This window comes from Anoplopoma fimbria, chromosome 14 (assembly GCF_027596085.1).
Source record: "Anoplopoma fimbria isolate UVic2021 breed Golden Eagle Sablefish chromosome 14, Afim_UVic_2022, whole genome shotgun sequence".
Taxonomy (NCBI): Eukaryota; Metazoa; Chordata; class Actinopteri; order Perciformes; family Anoplopomatidae; genus Anoplopoma; species Anoplopoma fimbria.
The window spans coordinates 6,949,947-6,977,680 of NC_072462.1; the positions used below are offsets into that span (position 1 = coordinate 6,949,947).

Here is a 27,734-nt window from a genome sequence, read left to right on the forward strand (position 1 = left end):
GAATTGATGCTCACTGAATCTAAAAAAACTCTGTGCAGGAGTGGAAACATCATGGAGGACATTCAGGTGCAATATACTAACAACACCTCTGTTTAAATGTGTTAAATCAGGCAAAAAAATATATAAATCATTCATGGACCAATACTTTCAAATAAGGTTAAAGGGGTATTACTGCTGCACTTCCATTAAGTTATTTTAAGAAGAAAATATCAAAATCGAGGCTTTTATTCTCTGGTATGGGTAATCAAAAAAACAAAAACACCTTGATCCTACATTTCCCATCATGCAACTCAATAGCATCTTTCATTTACACTCTCTTTGACCTGGTAATTGCCAACTGCTTGGCTTCCAAAAAGTGCAGCTTGCTTCATTGTCAACAATTGCTCATTGCCTGAAATGGCCCATTTTTGGACGACATGCTAGACTTGGTCCAAAGAGCCCTGAATCCCCAACAAAGCTTCTGCACTGGGCACAAACCTGCGTTTATTCAAAATGTATTAATATTGAAAGTGCCACATGTCTTAATAGCACAAACTTCGAGAGTGCAAGTCCTTGAATCCCCAGCAATTCACCCGCCAAGTGGGAAGTAGTTTTAATTAACGGTTTTCTAGATATGAGAAGGACACGGACACAGACAGGCATTTCTTGATTTATAGTGAGATGCATGATTACTGAATGTTACCACTGGGTGCAGGCCAATTTGTGGGCCATCAACCAACCACAAAGAGACAAAAAACAACCACCAATAGATACAAATTCCCCCCCCCCCCAAAAAAAGATGCTTTTTGTTTGAGTTTGTTTGGTCCTTTAGTCTGGGGGTCTTGATCCTTAGGAGGGGTGGGGGTCCTTTTACATGTCCATCTCCTTATAATCTGTCAAGAGCTATTGATCTATATTTTTTTTACATTAGATTGTTTAAAATTGTGGTTTTTTTGGCATTCCTTTATATGACTGAGTAAATTATTTGAATATTAATAATGAACAGTTTCTAGTGCCATGTGCTAATGCCACATTACTTTCAGTGTCTGTCCTCTACCAAAAAACAACGGCTCTTTGCCACACTACATATCCCTGTGCACAACACTAAAATGATGGACCCCTAACAGAAGTCCTGCTGCAGCCTCCAGCCAGATGGATGTATCACAGAGGAGGATTTCAGGACCAACACTGCTCCAGATGAGCCCACGGAGCAGCCAAGAATACAAACACTTGAACGCTAAACCAACAGTGTTCTGGAGCTGGTTTGTAAACACAGACAAAGGAGGAAAAACTGAGCAGCAAAACTGTTTATTTATCGGATCACATTAACAACACTAAGACTGCATTACGATATGGCAGCGACAGTGAAATCTAACCATAAATTAAACTGTTTAAATTAGGCTGTAATTATGAGAAGAAAAGGGTTGTGTAAACATTCGTGCCATGGATGTGCTCTCATTAGCTTTTTAGTCATGCATTTGATACCTTTGAACAGCATAATAATAAAAAAAAGAGATTACGAATGAACTAGTTTAATGCCTCAGAGATTATTTAACATAACAGTTCTCTCTTGAGCAGTTAGCTTCTCAACACTGACCTTGATGCAAGCTAAGGTGAAAAATGTTTCACCATTAATGTACCGTGTGATGTTTATAATATGCATTTAGATAAATAGTGGCGAAAGCTCTACAGACATTATAACAAATGTGTTTTTAAGCAAGACACCTACTCAAATAGTCCCTGAACGCTTGATTCTACAGCTTTTAAGAAAAAAAAAACTTGTATCGGTTAAAATACATAGATGCTGTGCACACAAAAAGTAGTTTTGGACTGAATAATGCAGTCACAGACAAATGCGTAAGTGTAAAATGTCTTGTTAAACTTAAAATGAGCGTGTGGAAATGATAATACCCAACACAGTGCGGTACACACGAACAGAATATCAGCACTAATAGCTATGTAATAAAGTTAATGTGTTATTAGTGTAATTTATGACTCGTTTGCCATTAAGCCAAGACACAAACTAAGTGTTTAGAGTATTTAAAACAGTTTCTGACTTAAAAAAGTAAAATAAAAAAATAAAAAAGTACGAACAACTTGGGTTAGTGATGTGAGGTGCTGCATTGCAGTTAGTCTACATTCACTTCCACAGATTCCCTGAAGGAGAGACCTAGTACATTACAAGTCCTCGGAGGCTTTTTGAGGCCACTGAAATACTTTTTTCCCTCTTAATTCATCCATGTGCATTTATGCTGTTGCTGCTCGAAAAACGTTAAGAGCTCCATAAATTTCAGAGTGCATACTGTAATAGACTCCTCACTTAGGCAGCACTTTAATTGTCAGGACACACTTCATTATAGCTGGAGACATCCATTTTCAAAGTGCCTAACAGGGAAATTTGAAATATATCAGTAGTACAGTCATTTGGCGACAAGCTCTGTAGCTTCTCAATTTCCTGTTGTGGATTATAGTGTTCGGCAGCAGTGTGAGGCAAACTGAATCACTGCAGAGCTCTCCGGACTGCCAGCTGAACAAAGCCGATCGAATTCCAGCTGCAACGCCACCGTTTTAAACCAAGTTGTAGACCTCCAGGTTGATTTGCAAGATGTGGTCCTTCACTGCTCTGAAGACGAATCGAATGTTGTCTGTGTCTGTGGCACAGGTGAAGTGGGAGTAGATGATTTTTTTCAGGTTTGGATTGAGGCTGACAAACATGTCTAAGATGAATTCTTTTCCTGCTTTGACGTCCTGCTGGGGACCTGGTGGAGAGTGGCAGAGGGCAGAAACAGAACATGAAAGTCACCGTAGTATTTTCACTAGTCGTAAGAATATAAGGCTAGTGCTGTTATATAAAATGGTTGCAGAACATTGAGGTGATATCTAACTTTTCAAAGAGGAAATAAGCCAAGCTTCTGAATTTAAAAATGAAAAGTTGAATTCCAAAGCAATGAGACACACCCTTGATCATGCTGCTACCGCTGTACTTCATCTGGTTTGACCACAATCTTATGATGGCTAATGTTAGATAACTTTATAGATGTACGTATATTGCTGGACAACATACATTACTGAGTCAGCTCATATCGCACAATTGTCCAAAATGATCACTTAAAGACATCATTATTAGGCAACTTGACTGAGGGAAAATAAAACTGGACCACACACAGAAAACATGTTTCAGTGTGTGACTTTATGTTTGTTCTAAAAAAAACAATTGAAATGTATATAAATGCAACAGCAGTACAAGTACAAAATATTTATCAAGTCAATTACACAGTAATATTTAGAGTTGGCTAACAATAGCCACTCCAAGCTACTGGTCAATGCTGTTAGGGGCTCCGGACTTCATTTTTACATTGGTTGCACTGGTGCGCTTAACTTTTTCATAAAGGTTTACCAGCACATAATTTAAGTGCACCCAAATATCATCTTCGCCGACGATGTTGGGTCAGGATTAGGCATCTTACCTGGGACATAGTAGACAGGCGGTGAAGCGGTCACCTCCACAGGTAGATGTTGAGTACCGGGGACAGGTTTATCTGGCACCGCAGTATTTTTCTTGATGAAAAACAATGTTCTCTTCATTTTGAATCACCGGTATGTTTTAAAAGGGCTAATGTGTCTTGCAGCATCTAGTGGTGAAGTTGCAGATTGCAACCAACTGAAACTTCTCCCGTGTGCCAAGCGCGTAGGAGAGCTACAGAAACGGAAACGCAAAAACCTGAATGTCCTTTTCTAGAAACTGTGTTTGGTTTGTCCGTTCTGTGCTGCTGTAGAAATATGGCAATCGGGGGAAAACCTGCTCCGCACTAAGTTATACACAGCTCCTTCTACAGGAACTAAAACACAATGATTCTTAATTTCAGGTAATTATACATGAAAGATAACATACTTATATGTTATATAATATTCCATTTCTGCAAATAGATCCCCCTAAAGGCTGTACCTTTAAGGTTAGGATGTTGGTAGAGGAGTTCAGGGCGCGGTTTCCCACACACAACGCTAATTTTTTTTCCCAAACCACATTCAGCAAAGAAAACAATCAGGGTCAGAGCCAATCAGAGGCTAAGTAGGGGGCGTGTCTTTGCAGAATGCCTCACACATCCACACACAGAATGTATGCGAAATATCAGGGGTGTGACAAAGGAAAAGGTTTGGTCTCTCTTGACAGATCAGTGTGTGTTTAATTGCTTATAAATTCAACTTTTCATCCTACAAGGAAGTCTCATTTCTTCTTTTAAGACACTATAAAGTTGTATGAAAAACCTAAATATCATGCTCAGCTGCATTTCTGATAAAAAAAATTCCCTCAAGAAAAAAACATGTCCTCTTACCATCATATTCAGGGAAGTAGTCTACCAAATGCGATTGCATGATTTTTTCCTCCAGTAAGTCTATCTTGTTGAGGAACAACATGACCGAGGATGATTCGAACCACTCGTAGTTTATGATCGTACGAAACAAGGCCATGCTCTCCTCCATTCGATTCTTTAAAAAAAAAAAAAAAAAAAAAAAACATCCAAGCATGAGCAGCAATATGATAGCAGTAAAATAGTTTTAGACAGCAGAACTTCAGCAGTGATTGTGCGTGTGAGAAAATGATATTGGCTGTAATCTCATAGAGTGAACAAGCCTCTCAGAGGGGTGCACTTTGCTGAACAGAGCGACTAAAGAGCTCCCCCTGCAGATAAACTATACACACTGCCACAGAGGATGTTCAAGAAGATCATCATTGTGACCAGAGAAAGAGAGAAAGAGAGAGAGAGAGAGAGAGAGAGAGAGAGAGAGAGAGAGAGAGAGAGAGAGAAACAGACTAGTGCTGGACTGTAGAAATCTAGGTCATCATCTTCACCTAACAGGTTCAACCTTAAACAAAACAAACAATGTCCCTTTGTGTTCCTCTCAGTCATTTTTCTTGATTTCCCCAAAGTGAGCCCCTAACTTTCCCATATACAGACTAACAAAATGCATAGGAAGAGATGATCCTGTCGTTGCTACAGATTATTTTGTCGGAATCTCACCTCATTGGCGGACTCAACAAGGACCTGATCGTACTCGCTGAGCGCCACCAGGAACATGATTGACGTGACTTCCTCGAAGCAGTGGATCCACTTCCTCCTCTCGGACCGCTGGCCGCCCACATCCACCATCCTGCAGTCACAGGTTCGTTCCACCGTCGTCAAAATAAATCATCATATTACCAATTTAAAGCCAGTTTAAAGCCAGTTTATCGTAAGGAAAGGAGAAATGATGACTGACTTCTTACTCGAAACCATCAGTTCATGAGGTTGCACCAGTTAACTGTGCAGCGGCATTTGAGCGTCAATACCAAAATTACAATCTGTATCTAGTCTCACATCACAATATCAACATTCTAATTGTGATGTTTGCCATTATGGCGTCAAGGTTAAATTTGGAAATAGTCACTTTCATCGCCCACTGCTGCTTTCGAAAGGAGACGTGTAAATGTTTTTTTGGGGGTTTTTTTTATTTAAATGTGCTAAATTCAAATTTCAGAGCATTAATATAGCAGCAAACGGCTAATACATCGGATGACGTCATCCCGGCCCATGGTGTCGTCACGGAAACATTGCACCACCATCACCACCCTCCTCCTCCTCCCACTGTTTGCTCTGCCAGCACTGCACGGCTGTTGTTTGCTCTGTTAGCACTGTTATGCTGTGTGGAGGCAATTCCTCAATAATAACATATGCTCTGACTTTGAAATGTAACACCTTTAAACGCTACCAATTTAATGTAATTCATTAATAAAGAAACAAAACCAACTTCCAGAACCAGCCTGATTTGACATAGCTAATGAAACGTGAGACAGAACAAATGAGCAAAGCAAGACTATGGACCTCGGACAATTAATTATTAAATGCAGTGCAGCTGTGCTCAAACAAGACATAATGGCTTCCTTGTGTTTCTACTTCCACAACAATGCTCTTTAGTCTTGTCAGAGGACACAGGAAGAAACAAAACAGTCATGCTAGCAGCTCTGTGAGGCTGTACTCAATATACAACACTATACAGAACAACAACATAAAACACTCACCTGAAGACCACATCCTCAAGGTCAAAGGGGTACTCTATAATACCTGTTGTGGGCACCCTGACCCTCAGGACATCCTGCTGAGTTGGCAGATAACCAGTACCAGCAATTCGCTCCAAGTCATTCAGATAGCTATTAACACAGGAGAACACCACAGAGTTTAGGAGAATCCAAGTTAGACAAAGGGATTTTGATTTACTGTAAAAAAAAATATTCACTTCATGGATGTTTCCGTTTCAGCGACTTCTCTATAAGTCAGAATTAAAACGTGTTTCTTTGCTTTTCACGGCTTCTGTCAACAACCCTAAATGAGCTAACCACTGAGGCTCCGGACTGCATTAAACTCAGATGACCTGGCAGATGAAACAATGGAAACTGTTTGGCAATGTCTGCGTAGTTATTAGCTCATGTTTACACTCACTATTTGGCAGAATCAGAGAGCTGGTATTCCCTCTTGCGATGGTAACATTCCTGAATCCCAGGGTCGCTCCACAGGCACTTGATGGCATCCACGTAAGGGTTTGTTAACGTTGTGACCCTCTCCACATCTACCCCTCGGACTATAATGGCGTTTTCCTGAACAACAGTAGAAAGACACACTGAAATTGGTAACCTGAAACTTTCAGAAACAAATATACTGGGTGAACATGGCGTCATGTTTATGTACTTGTGCATTGTTAATGATATAGTGCTATGAAAGATACAGATCAGCTGAAATGTTGTTAGAGAGAGGGGGCATGAAGATGGGTTAATCTTCCACACGAGATTTTTTTTAGTAAGGGGAAACGGAGACATTTATGCTAATCTATACATCTTTTCATCAAGTGCCACATCTTTTTTATCGCTTCAAACAGGATGCCCTGTAATTAAGTTTTGTACAACTAATCTTAAGACTAAATGTCTGATGAGGGACACATACACAACACTTAAATTAGCAACTCTATGACTATAAAGCTAGGAAAGTCTGCTTCAATTACAAGTAAGCAAATGTGGCATTTTGATATTTCTGAGCCTCGCCAAAAGATATGTTGTCTACACGTGATCACCAGCAGAGTGTACTTAGGATGAGAGAAGGTGCCTTCCCATTATAGTTAATTAAATGTCTACAGTTTTTAGGTTGAACTTGGGAAATTGTGTTGAGTATTTCTTTTTATATTTTAAAGACCAAACGATTATCTGAGAAAGATAAGTGGCACATTCCACACTCATATAAATAATCATTCAAGTAAACTTTTACTACATATTTCAATCTAAAAACTACAAATACTATGGTCATAGAATATCCATGGAAGAGATTTAAGGACTAGGACCCAACTTCTCTCTTGTCCCCACGTTGAACCACTGGTGGCTCTATTCATTTAAGCCACCTTTGACACCTGTTATAATCCCCGACCACAAGCCTCCACAGAAAACTGATGGTAGATGTAGCAAAGATGAACTGCACATACCTGTTTATTTCAGTATAATAGTAATATATATTCATTAACACAAAGAGCTAAACATAGTACAAACGCTGCTTTGTGATCTCACTATGTCTTGTGACTTCTAGGAATTTCAAATCTCTCTGTTTTACCCTTACTGCCCTCATTTATTTATGATAAATAACAAATATTTCCCTGCAAATGACTTGTGGACCCACAGTGCGATCGTTCAGCCAGAAAACACTTCTGCACAAGCTGTTTGGAGTACTTTTATGGGCGTTTATGGGTGAACAATTACTTTGCATCAATAAACAGCCGGATTGTACAAGCTGCTTTCACAGACATACTGCAATTGTCACTTTGTCGATGGGCATAATGACTGTTTGCTAAGCCACACCCCTTTAGCCTGTCAAGCTTTCCATTCCCACATAGCACCTATCTTGAATTATCAAAAAGTGGTCCAGGCCTTAAATTACCTCAACCGCAGAGGGCACCAGGCCTCTGAATCAGGCCTTTATTAGAGAATGATCTGCTCCCTTTAGCTTCCTGTTAAAAATGTCTTACTGTATTATGCTGTCAGTGCAATCCCAACGCTTCCTGTATCTGTTTCAAATTAAAAAACCCTCTGGTGTTACAGTGGACGGTTTAATTAGTGAATGGTCACCTCTACTTGACCTTTCTGACCTACTGCCAGTCTGCACTTCAGTACTGCCTGCTCAGTGACAAACAGTGTCGTCCTGTGAGCTTGCACAGAACATCTCCCTCACTCAGTGTCAGAGACAAAGGAAAGAATTTTAACACATGCTGACTCAGACTTGGCTGATGTTGCCAAAGGTCCACGATGGCCACATGACCCCCCCCCCCCTCGAACAACCGTCACAGGACACAGAAGGTGACTCTTCTTTTCCTTACCTGGAACTTTAACTGATTTAGCATATTTAGGTAATCACTCAGATTGCAGGGTCTATTACTTGTATTTGGCTCAGGAGAATCTAACCTGTGTTAACATGCCTGCAGTGTAACCTCATATGTACTACCGCTGTAAGTAGACAAAACTATCTGGCAGTTGGATTGCAAAACTAAACACAGTTGCAATTTACCAGAAGTGCTTCACCCTAATACACAGCTCAGCCTCTGTCAGTGTCTGAGACTGTAAACCATGCACACGCTTTTTTTTTTTTTGGACAGAGTGTGGTAAAACGCTCTCTCTATCTGTCTCTCTATCTGTCTGTGTGAAGAAGGGCAGAAAGGACAAATAAATAACAGTCTGGTCTACCTTGTTGTGTTCATACTTGTAGGGGATCTTTAATGAGTTCATGGCCTGGATCATGGCCTGCATGGCTGTGAAGATGTTCTGGTAGACCAGCCTAGTGAAGCCTCTCTTGTCCTCGTCAGAGTATCCACGGCCGTGGATGATCCTCATCTGCTTGATGAAAGTGCTCTTCCCACTTTCACCAGTCCCTATCCGCCCACAGACACATAACATTACTGTACACACACATATTAACTTTAAGAAAGGCTGGCATTCTTTTTACATATTTTCAATTGTCAACAAATCCTATTAAAGCCCAAAACCAATGTGTCAGTCCATCTCTGAACACTTATCTTTGTTGATCTTTGTTGAAAGCCATTATTAAGTCAAATATCAGCTTATCCAATACTTTGGTTTATGAGAAAATACCTGCAAAACTACAGATATTCCATCAACCTCAGCAGTGCTTTGTGTTTACTCTAATTATCAACAGTAAACTAGGATAGTAACCATTTTAAACATGATACCTGATAGGCATCAGCATTAGAGCATCGTCACTGTGAGCATGTTAGCATGCTGATGCTAGCATTCAGCTCCAAGCACCACTGTGCCAAAGTGCAGTCTCCCAGAGCCTCTAGCATGGCTGTAGACTCTGGACAATGGAGGTCTATGGCACAGAGGAATAATCTGCATCACATTATTGTTGCTGAGGTTATACTTAATAGAATTAATGCATTTCTGGTTTAGATCTCTTCATGGGATTTGTTGACAAAATTTAAAAATATATAATATCACCAGCCTGAATTGTGTTTTAAATACTTTCACACCTCTCTCTAATGCAGTCTTAGATTTACTGTAAATTCATAACCATAGTCTGTGTTTTATCTTATTCTTAGGCCCTGTGGGTCATAAGTTTTACAAACAGTATTTTGTCATCTCACCCATGTCTGCCTATAAAAGGATGAACCTGAAGAAATTGCAGCATTTCCCTAAGTAGCTGATGAAGTTGAAATGAAATAATGTATTGGCAACAGTTAGAGGTAAGTGATTAGCATGTCAGTTTGTATTTCTAGTACAGATTTTCAAATATAAGAAGTAGACATATATGTGATTATTTTCATCAATTTAAATCTAATATGCTTCACCGTTTAAAATCTAAGACTTATAGGTATTTGGTCATTGTTTGGAAAGCACTGAAGCTACACATCTGACTTTTGAACCTAAACCACTAGTTACACATTCAGTATGAGTCAATCATTTTTTGAAAGCAGAACAACTATAACCAACGTGACCACCTCCACATTAAAGTGTCTCACAGCATTGCTGATGCATCTTTGGTCAAGTAAAAAACAAAATGTACTCCACTACATTTAACTGACAGCTGTAGTTATTTTACAGATGAAGATTTAACATACAAACTTCATTATCTGTTTAAGAAATATGATGCAATGTTACAGATAAAACTATCAAACAATACTTTTTTTTTTTATTATTTGCTCGCCCTCAACCAGAAAGTGACAAAATCAAAAAAATTCAAGTTGCACATTAATACATAAGTAATAATAATCCAATGAAAGATTCAATTCCTCTCACAGAGAACATTTATCCTGCAAGAGTACCTTTACTTTTAATGGTTTTAAGTACATGTAGCTGATATTACCTGAGGAGGATCTGAATCCTTCTTACTCTACTGGTTATAATGATTGATATTCCGCTGTGGTGTTGCTGTGGAGTTTTCTGTGATGGCGAGTACCGCGACCAGACACAGCTGCATCATTTTATACAGTATGCCTTAACAGTTTATATTCAAGCTCAAACGCATCATTACGCAAGCATTGCCAGGCCGATTAAGTAAAGGATATGTGCCTATATTTATTATCTTTTAGTGAGAAGCTTTGATTAATTTGTATCATACATTGTGGTGTAAGAAGTATTGATACTTAAGCATAAAAACACGCAATTCAAAGTTAAAGTCTTGCATTCAAATTCCAGTTAAAGTACATAAATATCAAAAGCATAACTACTCGTTAAGCAAAATAGGCCCATTCAGATTTCAGTATTTGTAATACATATAGTACATTGTTGGAATAGTACTGCTGTATTAATGTGTACAACAGTATTCTGTTGTTTTGCAACTTCAAACACTGTTGGAAAGTGTCGGTGAGTAATATCTACCCCAGTTGAGCACAGTTTTGAGCTACTTTGGGTACTTTATTCGGTTATGTCCATGTCATGCTACTTCTTCTCCACTAGGAAAGTAATATACTTATTGATACTCCACTACTTTCATTTAACAACTTCCTAGTTGTTTTACAGGTCAGGATTTTTTTTTTTTTTTTACAAACAATACAATAATGATCATCTCATAAAATAATGTATTAGTAAAAATCCAAACACTTAGCTCTACTTGACCAGCAACAACATCAACATCCTTACATGTTAATGCATTAATATTAATAGTATGATAACACATGTATAATGATATAACAATCTGAGAGTAAAAGTAGGTAGGCCAACTTGTACTTTCTTTCTTAATACACATTTTGATTGCAGTATTTTTGACTATAGTATCCTACTGCTAGAGAATCTGTTTAAACCCAGCATGCAGGTATTATAGACCGGTTGGATCTTGCGTCCCTTACCGAGCAAAAGGAGCTTGAATTCCCGTCGGGAGTCCTTCTTGTCCCGGCGGAGCTGCCTCTCGATCTCATCGTTGATCCGGCGAGCCTCTTTGGCCTCCGGGCTGAGGCAGCAAGCCCCCACGGAGCTCAGAGTCATTTCTCCTGGATAACACTTCACCTTCCGAGGCACAGAAACACGCACATAGAATGAGGGTTAAAGAAGAAATTAAAAAAAAAGTAGCAGAAAGGAGTATCCTAAAAGCCAGTATATTCCCATTAACCCATCCACTGCGTAATCAAACACAAGAGAGCTGGAAACCAATGTTTAACAAATGTTACTTTTTTTTTTTTTTTTTTTTTTTTTTTTCAGGAAGTCAATTGCTGTTTATTCGCAAGTTTTGTATTACCTTGTTCCTCTCCTGCGAAGAGGAAATTAAGTTTTCTGCAAAAACAACTTAAGAGTGAAGCGGCGAGAGTGAGTCTGTGTCTCTGTCTCTGTCTCTCCGGGCGTGGTGGGCTGAATATGGCGGAGTTTCACTTCATAGCGCTATAAAACAACGCAAAAAAAACACCGCAAAAAAATAGTCCACTTCTGCGGGAAACGGAGAGGAGGAGGAGGATGCCCGCGCCGGGTTTACTTTCTGCAGGAGTAAGGTGAAGCTCAGTGTTTGCGTCCAGTTTTGTTTCTTATTTAAATAATAAATAAAAACAACAGTGCACCATGTGACAGAGGGCTGTTCTCTGATGGGAAATCGTGTGGGCTTCCACCATGACCATTACATTATGGGAACAAATTTCCGGTGTTAACTAGTAAACTACGGATGCATGTGACAGTTAGAGAGCTACAGGCTGACACACAAATCACTGGAAACCAATTACAGACCGACAAACACAATTAGGTAGACGTCTCTTATCTTCTGTAGAAACAAAGTTACAAGAAAAGAAATAAAAAACACACACACACACACTGAGGTGAACTGTGACACAAAGACTTTATTAACTGGAACACCTGCAAGGTAGGTTACTACAGATGTGAGATACAGATGTGACCAGACAGAAAGCACCACTCATGGACTCAAAAAGCTGTAGGCTCCTCACATCAAACTGCATTTTCTTTTTTTTTTTTTTTTTAAGAAAGGCGTTCACCACAAAAAAAAAAAAAAAAAAAAAAAAAAAAAAAAAAAAAAAAAAAAAAAAAATGCATTTGCTAAATTAAAAACACTTATGCAAGAATAAATGGATCAAACAGATCATATATTAAAAGGTTGCACTACAGCGAGTCATGAGAGGCAGATAATAAGTCAGAAGATAGAAAGAGAAATCAAACTCACAAACCTGTCTTTATGGCACCATCTCCTTCCAAGAGAGTAGAAAGTATTCTGGGCCTATCTAACCTAAACACTTCTGAAATAATTAAGCCTTTATTAGTCCCACAATGGGGAAATTATTTCTCTGCATTTAACCCATCCCGGAGGAGCAGTGGGCTGCAATGAAGCGCCCGGGGAGCAAGTTGGGGGTTAGGTGTCTTGCTCAAGGACACCTCGGCATGTTAGAGGGGTTTGAACCGCCAACCTTGTGGTTACGGGACAAGCGCTCTACCTCATGTGCCACAATAACTGTTTCTATGTAAATATATATATATACACACACACACTTTATACAGCTCATTGTCTTTCTATGAAAAACACAAAATCTTAAAATTTCTTTTTTTTTTTTGTTGTTGTTGTTGTTGCTATAAATCACACTGGCACATTTATCCCTACTTAAAGCAAAAGTATTACATTAAAGGAAAAGGGCTTATTCAAGTTCTGGCGTACTTTTAGCAGTCGGTTAGCTTAGCACAAAGAATGGAAGCAGAGGGAAACAGCTAGCCTGGCTCTGTTGAACTAAATCCAAGTCCACCTACAATATCAGTGGTATCAATCTTCTCATCTAACTGTACGCCAGAAAGCGAATAAACCAAAATGTCAAACGACTTCTTTAAAGCCAACCTTACCCAAAAAAAAAAAAAAAAAAAAAAAAAAAAAAAAAGCACTTTATTTGACAGTGGAAAAAAGATATTTGATATCTGAAACAAAATAATGTATTTGAATGGTTCTTTAACCGTTCTGAGACCATGCCTCTTCATTTAGAGTAGAGTGTGCTTAAACGTTTGGGGAAGGGGGGGGGGACAAAACCGAAACTCACATAATGTTCCTTTCAAAAAGATTACATTCTGCATGCTGTGCTGAAATGAGGGAGATAAGGGCCCCGGGGCGGCTCACAACACTAAAAGTTATCACACAGATGACTTTACTCCAATGACGGCACAACAATCTCCTTAAAAATAATTACACCAGCACAAAAACATGTTTGCTGTTTGACAGCTTAAGATTTTTCAAAATTTAACATAAAAAACAAATTGCGATTTATAGATAGATGGCGTAGTGTGCGATAGTAAGGGGAGGAGGCCAAGCAGAGGAATGTCTGCTCTAAATAGGAGGAGGAAACAGTATGGCAGCATGGCTTCACTCTTCTTCTCATCCCATCTTCCTAGAAGAAGCGACCAGAGTACTGCCTCACACTGAAATAAGAGACAGATGAAAGTAAGTGCATTTCATGATAACATTAAGAAATATATATTTGAGCCAGAACGTGACGTGGGTCAGGAGCTGTTAATGCTGCAGACTGTAAGAAAATTTTCATGCGGAGCACAATTGTAAGGTGTAAAAAGTATGCCAAGGTCAAGGCCGGAAATAAATTATGTCTGCAAGCAGACAGAGTGACTGCTGAGACCGGCTTAGCCATTTAGTGATGGGGGGGAAGAGGAAGTGTCTGTGAACTGAAAAGCTCTTCAAGATGAAATACCGGTGGAACAGGAAAAAAGGCTCATTTTTATTCTTGCATAATGTGCAAATTTAAAACATTTATGTAAGGCTGTAAAAAAACAGGTTTCAGTAAAATGTCAGTGTTGCACATAAGTTAAATTAATGGAAGCTAATTATCATTTCCATTATCGATTCATCTGTCAATTGCTTTCAACTATTGATTTGTCTTTAAAAATGCACCATATAACTTCCTGGAGCATAAGGTTGCATCTTCAAAGGGTTTGTTTTCTCAGACCAGCAGCCCAAAATCCAAATAATCAGATTTCAGTTTGAAAACAGCTATTACATAATGGCTGGCATTTTGAGAATATCACAACTTAATAGAGGTCACGAAAAGTCATTGAAACTTGATAATGGTGCCACATTTTATGTTGATCAAGTTTATATTGCATATACCTTGGAAACGCATGCGTTTAGCAGATATTTATTTATCTATTTATTTTATTCCATCCTTTTTATTTGAATCTCCCACTCCCACTTTATTGTATTTATCAATTTATTATATATTTAGGTTTTACATTAGTGTTGTTGTTGTTGTTATTCCTTGTTTTAATGTCTGAACATAGATGTGTGTATGTATGTGTGTAGGGGTTTAAAAGTTCTGCAAAATGACAATGAACACAGATAAAAAAAATTGCTATTCTTGATTAACAGATGATTAAAAAAATATATAAATAGGAAAACGTTATAACAGTTGCCAATAAACTTTCTGTTGAACAGTTAATCGATTAGTACACTACTCGTTTCAGCTATTGACAAAAGGAGCATCTCTCTGACGTTCAGGTTTGTTCCTGATATTGGTCAACGTCTAGTCCAGAAACAAGGAGTCGAATTATTAAATGTAGTATATGGTGTATTAGTACAATTAACATAACAGCAACTATAGACAACAATCTTTTAAATTAAATGTTTCAAGTACTTTTTTTATTAAGTCGGTGTGTGTTTCGCCTGCTTGCAAGACAAATTTACTCACGAGGGACAATACAGTTAAGTCAAAGTTAACCTTTTCAACGTAGCAGCTTAAAAAATGTTTACTTCCGACCAGTGGTGGACAAGCATAGAGGCCATCAGAGGAGACCACACTGCTCCAATGAGATGAGCTGTTTTGGGGGGTGTCACAGGAGCACATGCCTGTTCTGCAGCAGGTACTGGGCGTTCTGGATCTGGTCCTGTGTTCCTGTGATGGTGATGATGCGGTCCTCAGAGCCCTCTAGTGGTTCATCAATCTTGATGGACGCCCCAGACTCATGGCGGATCTGCTTGATCCTCTGGCCGCCCTTACCGATGATGGAGCCAGCCAGCTGTAGATCAACCAACACAGGCCAAATTAAAAATGGAGTGAAAAGTCTTTTTCTGTCATTCCTTACTGGAAACAGTCATGTTTTTTTTTTTGAGAGTGAATAGATGTCTTACTTACATCTTTTGGGATGGTGACTTGTGTTGTGATGACTGGGCCTCCAATGTCGCTGTACGAGCCTCTACCACCTACAGTCGGAGGTGATAAAGAGGGTTCATTTGTCTTTAACTAAAGCATGCAACAAGAGGAAACAGTCCATTTAGGTTAGGAAACAAGACACTAGGACAAAAAGAATCCATCCCCACTCACCAGACTGAAAGTGCTCCCAGGAAGAATTGTTGTCTTTGAAAGCATTGGGAAAGCAACAAGAAAGTGAAAAATGAATAATACACCACAGGGACAAAGACAAGATATAGTGTGATAGTAAACAACAAATACAGCAAATGGCCAAGACAACTACAATCTCCCTACATGTGTTTTCAAACAAATACATTGAAGTCATTCATAGGGTGTGGTGACATGTCATAACCTGTACCAGCAGCAACATGAGCAATCAGGCAGTCAGACAGGTTTTAATCTGAGCCATACAGTTTATTCCTGAATGAACTTCTTACTATTTAAAAGGGTTTAAAACAATTTAGTCAGTTGAACCCAATCACCTCTTACCACATCTAATAAATATGCATTAGATTTAACGACATGTCTTTTACAATCCTCCTTTATGTGTTTATAACTACCGTATGAGAGCGCACAAAGAACAGCAAGTTGTTAAACATTTACTCTTGTATTTTAAACGGTTTAGATTTAACACTCAAGTGTCCACATCTGTAGTCTTGTGCATTTTATCCTCGCTGATGGGCAGATCATTAGAAACAGTTTTATTAGATATACAACTGTAACTGCCATAAATATGACCTATGAATCTGCAATGGTCTGTTTTGGGACGACACCGTCATAGAGATGTTAATTCAATTATGTGTTTTAGCATTGAGGTCATAATTAGCATTATATTCAGGGGCATTTATATTATGCTGCTCACCGAATGTATGTAAATAGGGAGCTTATAATATGATTTAATATAAAGTTTTGCAATGCAACAGCAGCTTTATACTATGACCTCAGTAATAAACATGTAGTTGAATTTACACATTCTGACAATGTCCCCAAAACCGTAACATTATGAGCTTTCTAAAGATTGATGTTATGGCAGGGTTTCTGCATTGGACTGCATTAGATTGTACAAGTGTTCTTAATAAAGTGGACAGTGAGTGTATGATCCAACGGCGGACTTAAACACCAAAGACACAGCCTTATGTATGTGGTTGCTTCTACACGACATGTCTGAAATGAATGGTGGCTGAAACTATAATGATTGCCTCAAGTTAAATATTGATAACATGTATAAATATCAACACTCACCATATCCACCTCCACTCTGCATTTCAGGATTGATTGGAAGAAAGAAAAGGTAAACATAAAACAGTTTTAATAAACGCAATGACAGTATATTATCAGAACTCAAGTTTTCTGCACAATAATAAATCACACAGTGTAAACATTCTACATTACATTAGCCAGTACGTTGGGAGGTACTGGGTAGGATCATAGACAAGGACCTGAGTCTGTGCTGACTACACAGCATTAATCAGTCCCTCCCACTTTTTTCAGTGACAGTCATGCTTTAAATATCCCAATCCACTTTGTAGAAAAGCAAATTACTGGTTTGAAATCTAAGGCCTGCAGGCCACTTAAACAAACTGAACCATGGGCGTTTCTGGAGTTAATCATTTAACAATCACAACGGCAATGGAAGGTTACACCTGTTCAACAATAATGGAATGGTGATAACGTGGCATTGACTTAGACACACCTGTAGGCGCTCAGCCCCAAAAACCTGACATGTGGACGCTCCTACAGGAACAAACACTGTTATTGATGCAAAGCATCAGCAGTTAGACCTGCAGATCAAGTTCTGTTGTTAAGAGCAAAATTGGCACCAACTGCAGCAGTTAAGAACTGCAGATGTAAACATGTTGTTGTGCCATCTACAGGCCACAAAGGAAGAAAACGCTTCTGCAATTTTGACACGTGACGCTTGCAGGCAAAGGACTGTTAGGACTGCATTTCTTTTTTTTTTTTAAACTAGCTTTACTAAGCTGGTGGTGCAAATGTTTAATGTGTGGAAAGTATCTTCTTGGAACAATTTGCCCCCAATTGAGCATTATTTAAATTCCACAGCCTAACTGAATATTGTTGCTGATCATGTGCACCCCTATGGCCACAGTCTACACATCGAATGGATACTTCCAGCAGGATAACGCACACAAATCACACGCCATCTCAATCTGGTTCCACCAACAATAGGGAACTTTTCACATGTGGTTGATCGGGAGATTTAAAGCATGAAATGTGCATTTTACTAATCTACAGTGACTGTGTGAAGATATCACGTCAAAAATGGAAAACAATCATTAAGAATTGTTTCCAGCACCTTGTTGAACCCATGCAACAAGGAATTCAGGCTGTTCTACTGGCAAACGAGGGTCCCACCCAGTATCAGAAAGGTGTACCTGATTAAGTGACCACTAAGTATATTTTTGCTGAATATGAAAAGACAATAGAGCTCACACAGCTCTCAGTCTTCTAGTTAGTTTGGAGTGGGAAGATTTTTTTATGCTCAAATATAACAGTATTGTGTGAAAACAGATGCCATAATAAGAAAATGGCGTATAATGTCATAATAAAAAGGTTGGAAAAGGACAATTTGTCACAGAACTACTTCACCTTAAAAGTAATCACACGTGGCAACTCAGACATCAGAACCGCAAGAAACTTGAAACTTGTATTATTGTAGTACTTATTAAGTACTTAAGCTTTTTTAGAGCTAAAGGATTTGTAAACTGTCTGGAGTATTACTTTGTATAGACATGGTTCATGATAGTTAACCATGACAATCTAACCAAAGAATGAATTGCTCATATTTAGGACTTACTATGCTAGTTTGCCGTAACCCCATAAAGCCACTGGCTTTTCAAATTGTTTATAGAGGGATGAATTTAGCTCAAGGTCACACCCAAGCATGCAAACACTAACATTAAACCACACGTTGTATTTCTTAAGCTTTTAAAATGATCAAAGGATGTCTTCTTATCATATTTAAGTATTTTTTCCTCTCTTACTGTTGAAATTAATTTGCATTTTGATAAGAAAAATGGTCTTTGAAGGTGAAAAAGCGTGTGATATTAATGATGTTCTGGGGCGACTCATGTTGGTTCTTAAATCTCAAGAATAAATTTACATCGATTGGTGTTTTTTTTATATATAAAATGTATTCTTTGCCTTATTATTGAAACTATTTGCTTGCAGCGAAAACCTGAAGGAAGCCTGTCCAGGAATTGCTTTGGTTTCAGCTCAAGTTCATTTGCTAGCCTGGTGGATCTCTGGACTACGTACTCAGCTGCTCTGTGGTAACCACGGAGACAACTGTTGCCAGGCAACAACAGGCCTATATCAGTGTGCATACACAGTGAAAAAAAGCAGCACCGTGTCAATGCCTCCGTGCTTGTACTACAATCAGAAAAAAAGGAATTCCAATCACATTATCTGAAACATAATTCACAAACACACAACTAGGAAGCTACAAACACACGGCTTAGCATTACAGCAGCACCTGTAAACACAGACGGCACTCACCATGCTGTCATAACGGTCTCCTCCTCGGCCTCTTCTGTCACTACAGACAAAAAGGTGTGCATTAATATAGTTTCTCTCCCCTACAGGACGCTCAACACTAAAGTATCTAGCAGGTCAGAGCTGTTAGATTGGTATTTAGAAAGCTGTGTGTGAAAGGACATGCAGACTCTACAGATGACCTGTGATCAGACTCTGAATCAGGGCTGGTGGGTTGACATTCTGCTACTGAGCAACCTACACTGATGTCTGTCGCTCTGCTTTCTGAGAGAAATTAAATGATTGACAATCCTGCTCCGTATTCACCTTGGTCTGTCGTCCATGCCGCCGTGATAGCTGCCATGTGAGAACCTGTCTCCCCTGCAAACAATGATGGACAAGAAAGAATAAATGTGTGTTGGAAAAATAACATATAAATGTCTAACTGTATCAATTGAGTAGCTAAGGGTGCTCTTTCACACCTGTAGTTTGGTTCATCTGGTCTGGACCAAGAATAAAAAAAAATGATTGGTTGTTGCCTTTTAGTTCTGATCTGGGTCATGTTCACACAGAAAAGCTGTGAGCATGAAGTCATATGGGGGGGGGGGGGGGGGGGTACGTAAATCCTCGACTGGACAACCTTAGCGACTGTCATCCTGCATCGCTGCATGGATCCATGTAGGGAAATCCAATTCTAGTGACTGAAAGCAAATCATGCAAATGTCTTTTAAGAATATTTATCCGGTGCCACAAAGACCTCAAGAAACCATAAATGATTATGAGCACTATTTGTCGTGTCACACGCAAACAGATATGGCAAGAAATGAAGCATTTTCTACCTTAATATTACAGCAGGATTGTAACTGTGTGGTCACTACCAACCAAACCACTCTGGAAAACAGCCCAGAGTTGATTTTAACAAACTAAACAGGTTAGAGGTGTGAAAGCATCCACAGCTGGCGGGGCTCATCCTCACCCTCCTCTTGGCGGTGGTGGCGGGGGAAGAGGCAGGTTACGTGCTCGGCTTCCTCCTCGTCCACCTCTGCTCAGCGGCGGTGGGGGAACGCGGCGGGGGCTGATGTCGTCGTAGTCCCTCCTGGAGGGAGGCATGGGTCTGTTTCCACGGACAGGGGGCATGCGCTCGAAGCCCCCGCGCACACGGATGGGGAAGCCACCGATGGGTCGCCTGCCTCTCTCCTCGAATACCATGGTGAAACCGCCGTAGTCGTACGTCTCGTCATAGAAATTGGGGTCATACGGCTGGGCACGGCCTTTGATTGGCGCCTGAGGAATGAAAGCAAAGGAAATGGTTTGTTGACTTCTCACAATCTATACATCAAGATAACTGAATGGACTTCAGCCTCTATCCTTACATCTGCATGACATGAAACACATGACTATACACAGTATGTTGAGGCTTTTAGCAGATCTCAAGAGACGTAAACTCACCTCTGACACCAGCTCCAGGATAACTTTTATACATTCAATGACGCGTTCTGGCTTTCCTCCAACCAAGACGACTCTGTCGGTGGAGTGTGGACAGCACTCCTGGAACAGCTTGATAGTGGTCTGGGTGTTCTAGTGCATTGAAACATAAAAAATGTCAGACTTGTATCCAGAAAATCCAATCCACGTTTGATTGATTTGCCAATGACACCGGCAATAGAGTGCTCTCTTCATATATGTATGTAATTACTGCCACTGCAACTCACAGAAATGCAAGAAACAAATATAATTTAACAACTGTTGGCGCAGAGCGTCATGTGAGCCTTCTGCTAATCGTGACTCTGTCCTACCTCTCTCAGCTCCTTTATCTTGGCACCTTTTACCCCGATGATGCCCCCTGCCAAGCTCTGATGGATCAGCAGGCGAAGCTCTGAGTCAAAATCAATCCCACTGTAATGCTGGTACTACGGAAACACAAAGCAAGATCAGTGGTGTCAGTAGGGCCTGGAAGTCTTCCAAACGCTGATTCACAAAGCATGTCTGCAATTATATACTGTAATTGCTGCATATGATGTACATAACCACCTATGATATGTATATAAAGCTGTTACATTGGTCACACGTTATTTATTACAGCATATTTGCACTCAGAAATAGTTGTCCCTTGTTTGTATGCATGTATATATATGTATATAGGCTTGTATGTATGTATGTATGTATGTATGTATGTATGTATGTATGTATGTATGTATGTATGTATGTATGAATGACTCCTACATGGCCAATAAAATGTATGCTTTTGATAAAAAAAATAACATTCTGTGACACAATAGCAATCTTTCGTGTCACATTCTTGAAATAATGCAATTTAAAGCTGAACCGATACAAACAGAAAAACAACACATGCAGGTTTTATTAAGTGAAATGAGAGCAAACATGTTTTAGACATTCTAACACACTACACCATATATAAATATAATCTAAATCTAAAAGTAATATTGGGATTCACAGATAACTGCATTTTTTTCAGGATTAGCACCACACCTCAGCCTTATGCAAAATGCTATAATTGAAGAAGTCTTGTTTTAAAAGATCTGGCCAGAAACAACATTTCATATTAAGGTTAAACTCCTAATATAAAAAAGTAGTAAAAAAAAAAAAAAGCCAGCTTTAAAAGACGTGTTTTTAAAAGCAGCACGGGATAACAGACAGACTAACAAAGATGGAAAATAATTGGCACTCAAATAGCTGTTGCAGTCTCAAAAATGGAAAAAAGGAAACTCAATTAATCATGACAGCATTGCCGAACGGAGAAAAATTGTGGTTTAGAGGAGCAATGGTGGCAAAGATTGAGATCATTAAAGAAACCAAGAAACGACTGAGTAGTTAGAAAATCCCCATAAAAACAACAACCTCAAAAGTAACACCGATTTACACTTCTGTGACGGTCTAGACAAAACCCGATCACCTTGAGCTTCACAAAAGGTGGTAGTTATGTCAGAGCCGCCATTTTGAAAAAATGTATTCCAATCAAAACGAACATGCAGATTATGTTATGAGGGACACAAAATCTGGAGCAATAAACATGTGCTATCTTTCACTTTGATGTTTGGACACATCTGAAGCAATGTGTGTCAACTTCAAAATATGCAAGTGGATCAATATTAGAATTGGTTTCCAATGAATCTCGACAAAGTAAAGGGTTACTTATTGGGTTAAGGCAGTTTGATTAGTCTGTGCATCATCGTCATCTATAGCATGTCAATCTTCAGAGCCCTACGGCAAGAGCAAGACTGAATGTAGCCATTTTTTCATTTCATTTTTCATTAGCATGGCACTAAACTTAACATCAGTAATGAAAGAAATTAAGCACAAACTAAATTTATGTTTGCATTCAGAGTTACTCCCCAAAAACACAGTGTGTATCCAACAAATGCGTTGAATGCGGTACATTCCTCATTAATCAATTGCAAAGCCTTTTTTTTTTAAAATATATTTTGAATCCTGCATTGTTAACATCAATGTTTACAATCAGCAATCTTCTTCTTCTCGGCCTTCGTTGTTGCCATGTCAGATTTAAAAAGCCCTAACACAAAGGAAGGATGTGAATTGTGCTACCCCTCTACTCATGTGTCCTTTTCTGCTTTATAGGACAACTTGAAGGCTCATACAGAACTCCATTATAAAGTGAACTTCAAATTCTGCCTAATGCTACTTTTTCCCCCCCTATTCTATTAAATTCGAAAGGCAATGTCATCAATCATCCTGCCCTGCCCTCTTCTGCTCATGTAAATGTAATTAACAAGGTAATTAACATGGTGCCTTACCTCCTCTAGGGTTGGTATGATTTTCAGCAGAATGTCTCCAATAGTGTCGATGCTGGCGTTCACACTCAGGATCCTGTCAGGAACCATTTTTGGCCAAAAGGAAGCAAGGCGTTACACGAGGGACAAAAAGTAGGAAACAAAGCAAAACCAGGTAAAAAAATTAAATAAAAATACATGAAGCAGTCAGGCAAACAGTAACGGACAAACTGACGAGAGGTTTCAAACTACAAAGAAGAACAATTAGGACTGCTGCGTACTGCACACAATTATAACTTTTCCCTTACGCTACACTGATTAAATGATCAGCTGACATGCACTCAATCTAATATTATTTTAAAAGTAAGAGAAGCCTTGGGAGAATGGGCAGCTTCAGAACGGCTGAAATCAAAGTGAGACTGGCCACACAGAGTCTGGGGGGGAGGGGATGTGAGAGAGAGAGAGAGAGAGACAGCTCTTCTATGACCATCCCACCACCAGCGCGTTGGGGAAAGGGAACGTCACAAACTCAAACATAAGCTCGCCATGACAAGTTTGCCACCAGCACACCTTCTCATTGTGACCAGGGGGGGGTTGTGGAGGAGGGGAGAGGTGGGGAGGAGGGGGCTCGGGGCGGAGGTGAAGAGGAGACGAGGTGGGCAGTAGAGAGGAGGAGTAACAGAGCAGAGGGGTTGAGGTGGGGGAAGGAAAATGCGAGTGGTTACCAACTTTTTTTTGTGGCACAGGACAGGAGCAGGGGTGGAGGGGTTGGGGTTGGGGGTTTGGGGGGGGGGGGTTATGAAAGGTTTGGCAGGCAGCTCTGATCCGATGTGGCCCTCAGAGAAATTTAACAGAAGGGATGCAGCACAACGAAATAAAGACACGACATTGATGAGTGACAGAGTGAGTGGGGGGGGGGGGGGGGGGGGGAGCCTCCACACAAGCCGATGCTCTCTCAGAAGTCATGAACAGTGATGCTGACAACAGTAGGGGGGAAGGGAGAGGTAGGAGATAAGGGGGCCAGGTGGGCCAGAGAAAAACAGAGCGAGAAAAAGATGTCTGCCTTCCACGAGTTTCATGGTAAATTAAAATTCACAACAAGGTAAAAGACAACATCCAACAGCTGCGCCGCTAACCAATAAATACCAACAACTTAGTTGGTTTGTCAGTGATTCACTGCACGGACAAAAAACTGGAACAACCAAAAAGTCCAACTGAATGGAGATGCTGAAAATGGACAGAAATAATAAGGAACAATACAACGTGTCTTACAAGTGGAGCAGGGTGGGTGTTTTGGGGGGGGGGGGGGGGGATTATACCGTCATGTTTATAGAAATGTTAAAATGAAACAGAAGGCAGGTTATCAAAGACATGTGTTTCACTGTTCTAATCAGGCAGTGAGGCAATAACTGGTGGGACATACCGCTCTGGGCCACTGCTGTCTGGGACTGATACACTGGCATTGTACTGCATGGGCCGAGGTGGTGGAGGTGGTGGTGGTGGTGGTGGTGGTTGTGGTGGTGGTTGTGGTGGAGGAGGTTGGCATTGGGCGGGGGCATTCAATCACAAGTTAGGTGCCCATTTAAGGAGGGGCACGGTTTATGGGCGGGGCCAACCGGGAGTGTCAGGTGGGCGGGCGGGCGGGCGGGCGTTCAGGGGCGGGCGGAGGTTGGGCCAACGTCAAGGTGGGCAACGCAGGAGGGGCATGTCGATCCAGTACATGGGCAACGGAGGAAGGTGGCCAAAAATAAATAAACAAAAAAGGGTAAAGGAGAAGGGAAGAGGGGGAGAAGGAATACATTTTTAATTGAATACAGGCTATACTTTGTCCCAAAAGTGAAATGAGAGACTTGAAACTGTGGTGGAGTGAAGAAGAACAGGAAGTGACCTGGACAAAGATAAGTATTTTTTAAAAAAAAAACAGTCTGGAGATCCATCTGTTGTCACTTCAAGGTCAAACATAGCTTCAACACTGTGAGGGGAACTGGAATCGGGTTGAAAGTCACAAGAGGACTGGAAACAAAAACCCAACAGATCTGTCTAATAAGGCCTCTCTTCTCTGTCCACACGAGCCAACGTGGTTTCATCCTCATAGAAAACTGATCTTTGTCTAACAGTGCATGTCAATTCTTGAACCTGGTGGGAAAAAATCTGGGATTGTTTCTGTGGGAATCCAATGAATTTTTTGGGGGGTTTGAATGAATTGGAATGTACGTCTGGACCCTTTTAATTTCATAAGCCAACCAAATTTGCTCATCAGCTGCAGAACTCTCAGCCGCATTTCGTCCATTTACTCACGTCTGTGCGTAAGGCTTTTATGTTCTTGCCTCCCTTTCCGATAACAGCACCAGCATTCTGTGAAGGAAAAGAAGGTTTTCCTTAGAAATAATAACAATAATCGCTTTGATCGATAGGGGGGTGACTAAACAACTAATATTTCCCGTGTGTGAATTGGTCTTTACTTTGCTCTGCAGCAGCACGCGCAGCTCCACCATCTCATCTGCGTTGCGAGAACGCTTGAAGGCATGCTCTTCATCCATGTCCTCAGCCGGGCGTTTACCTGAAAGGGAAAACAAACAATCCAAGTAAAAACGTAGCCAGCTAGTCATTCTGGTGAATGTATGTATCCATTAGTTACAGACATAACAACTTTAATAGAACTTTGCAGAATTTGACAATTTCCAACTTTGGCACCCCAGTGTTGCAGCATAAAACTGGACAACGTTTGATTCCTCAAACATATCCATGATTCAGGACTATGCTGCCGTAATATTAAGAATAAATAGAAATGCCAGAGGGAACCAAATTATCATTACTAGCCACATAAACTTAATAGAAGTGATACAAATAGAAATACATGGTGAGTTCTGGGTCTACAGTGTGTTCCACCCGGAAAATGGGTTTCATTTAAGAGCCAACTGTATCCTGGACTATCACCAGCACCACCATGTACCCTTCCTGGATTAAAAGACGGGCAGATCTGCTCAGGGCCCACTGAACAGCAGTATCTTGGACAGGAGAGTCTCTCAACCATCTGACATGTCCACATGCTATAAAGTTCCAGCCAGAAATGTTCAGTTTTTTTCCCCCTCGTTTCCTCCCTTGAGTGAACTAATTAGCAGATACATCCACACACTGTATTTCAAGCTGGGTGAAACACTTCACAGGCTAAAAAAAAAAAAATTTTCTGCTTAACGCATTAGTTCATTCATGCAGTTTACATTGTGCTCACAAATGACTGGTTGGAATGAAGATGTGCATGATCTCACCGTTAGTGTCAGTGTTGCCGAATGCGATATCTTCGTCCTGGTGTTCGAGTTTCTCCTCCATTGTCTTGCACCTGCAGTGGAATGCAAACAGGCTCCTCTCCCTGGATCTGCCAAAAGATAAAAGACAAAGATACATCCATGTGATCAAATATTCAGATTAGAGCTGCAACTGGTGATTGGTTTCATTATCAGTTAATCTGCCAATCATTTTTCTGAAGTAATTTATTAATGATATGTCCTATAGTACACCAGCAATGTATTTAAATGTCTTCAATTGTTTTTTTATTGCTCATATGCTTATTTTTGATCTTGTTTTTTTACTACGTCTCTTGTTTGCACTATCCTCTATGCTGCTGTAATCCTGTAAATGTCCCTGCTGAGGGACTAATAAAGGATTATTTTATCTTATCTTATCTTATCTTGTCTAATAAACAGTCTAAATGCGAAACATATTCAGTCTACCACCACATAAAATGATGAAAAGCAGCAAATTGTTACAAATTACAAGCTGGAAAGAGAAAAGGTCTGGGAATGTCATTGGTAAATGGCTGAAAGAAGTAATCTATTATCAAAATAGTTGCAGATCATCTGTCTAATAAAGCCAAATCATATGTAATCAGGAGTCAAGTATGCATGCAGCTGCATGGATGTTGTCTGGGTAGTTCAGCGTCCTACCAGCCAGGGCTGTAAAGCACAATCTAGGACTGAACACTTTAAATATAGTCTCAAAACTAGCCTGCATGATCTGTCCACCTCCACTCACCGCCCACTGCTTGGGAGTTAAACTCGGCTGAAGCAGGTTGAACACTTCTGCAAGCATCACTCACTGTACTGAGGCCTTGCAAGACTGTAGGGAGACACTGGTCAACGCCTACATTAGCAGCAGCCTTTTGTAACTACCATGAGTTTTATGGAAGAAAAAAAACAAAAAAAACATGCATGCATCAAAGGAAAAGTAGATCCTGTTTGTCACCTGATCTGGCGGCGTTGCAAATGCAAACACAAGTCACCTAGCTGCTCTGCTAAGTTGACATTACTTTGCTAAGCGGACAGCTCTGCTAGGCTAGTTTCTTTCCGTGTGTGTGTGTGTGTTTTTTTGTTTTTTTTTTGCGAGGCGTGTCTGCCAGCTGCAGAATGCACGGTGCACGTTACGACCGTACAATATGCACAACCGAGAAATGTAATGAAGCAAGACCAATATCAAATGACATGAACCATATAGTTGCACAAACAAGGCTCACTGACGCCATATACGAGTAAGGGGGGAAAAAAACAAACCTGCAGCAAAGCCCCGTTCACTGCGGTCCTCCGCGGTCTCCTCGCCTGCACGTTTTCAGCATGGAGACTGTGGATGAGCTCGATTCGTCCACACTCTCCCCGGTGTTCGTTACTTACCGCTGCGAGGTCAGCGCGGGCGGGCGGGGCTAAGGCTCAGTATTGGTGGTGGGGGGGTATTGGTGTACCCGTGTGGTTACCCAGAGCAGTAAATCAAACTCCACGTTAAATGTTGGGGTATTATTGTTCCTAGTTAAGGCTCGCAGGCAGCGCTTTCACT

General features: G+C 40.2%; 2 protein-coding genes across 5 annotated transcripts; both read right to left on the reverse strand.

Moving 5' to 3' along the window:
• Positions 1-1,278: 1,278 nt before the first annotated feature.
• Positions 1,279-12,087, reverse strand: LOC129102873 (guanine nucleotide-binding protein G(q) subunit alpha-like). The gene is made up of 8 exons (XM_054613151.1): positions 11,736-12,087; positions 11,350-11,506; positions 8,732-8,916; positions 6,456-6,610; positions 6,038-6,166; positions 5,001-5,130; positions 4,314-4,467; positions 1,279-2,738 (listed from the first exon to the last, which is right to left on the reverse strand). The coding sequence occupies exons 2-8, from the start codon at positions 11,483-11,485 to the stop codon at positions 2,548-2,550; spliced, it is 1,080 nt and encodes a 359-aa protein (XP_054469126.1). The 5' UTR covers positions 11,486-11,506; positions 11,736-12,087; the 3' UTR covers positions 1,279-2,547.
• A 1,255-nt stretch (positions 12,088-13,342) lies between these two features.
• Positions 13,343-27,671, reverse strand: hnrpkl (heterogeneous nuclear ribonucleoprotein K, like). Of its 4 annotated transcripts, none has more exons than XR_008531707.1 (16): positions 27,458-27,670; positions 26,180-26,286; positions 25,373-25,470; positions 25,209-25,265; positions 24,334-24,377; positions 22,935-23,007; positions 20,958-21,071; positions 20,611-20,739; positions 20,138-20,445; positions 19,489-19,542; positions 19,186-19,225; positions 16,912-16,927; positions 15,802-15,834; positions 15,613-15,680; positions 15,231-15,496; positions 13,343-13,891 (listed from the first exon to the last, which is right to left on the reverse strand). XR_008531707.1 is itself a non-coding variant. In XM_054612031.1 (16 exons), exons 2-16 carry the CDS (start codon positions 26,238-26,240, stop codon positions 13,861-13,863), a joined length of 1,296 nt encoding a protein of 431 aa, XP_054468006.1. In that variant the 5' UTR covers positions 26,241-26,286; positions 27,458-27,670; the 3' UTR covers positions 13,343-13,860. The 4 variants fall into 4 exon arrangements, 3 of the variants coding, with proteins under 3 accessions (XP_054468006.1, XP_054468007.1, XP_054468008.1); XM_054612031.1 differs by having other exon boundaries at positions 15,327-15,496; XM_054612032.1 differs by lacking the exon at positions 27,458-27,670 and adding an exon at positions 27,153-27,237 and having other exon boundaries at positions 15,327-15,496.
• Positions 27,672-27,734: the final 63 nt, after the last annotated feature.

Excerpts from the sequence above, each read along its gene's own strand:
- LOC129102873 (XM_054613151.1), bottom strand. The coding sequence starts at position 11,485 with ATGACTCTGAGCTCCGTGGGGGCTTGCTGCCTCAGCCCGGAGGCCAAA. Across the intron at positions 8,917-11,349 it reads ATTCAAGCTCCTTTTGCTCG|GGACTGGTGAAAGTGGGAAG; the intron begins GTAAGGGACGCA and ends GTGGGCGGATAG. Across the intron at positions 6,611-8,731 it reads ACAAGTATGAACACAACAAG|GAAAACGCCATTATAGTCCG; the intron begins GTAGACCAGACT and ends ACTGTTGTTCAG.
- hnrpkl (XM_054612031.1), bottom strand. The coding sequence starts at position 26,240 with ATGGAGGAGAAACTCGAACACCAGGACGAAGATATCGCATTCGGCAAC. Across the intron at positions 19,543-20,137 it reads CCACCACCGCCAAGAGGAGG|GGGAGACAGGTTCTCACATG; the intron begins GTGAGGATGAGC and ends CATTGTTTGCAG. Across the intron at positions 15,681-15,801 it reads CTGGGAGCACTTTCAGTCTG|GTGGTAGAGGCTCGTACAGC; the intron begins GTGAGTGGGGAT and ends CTCCGACTGTAG.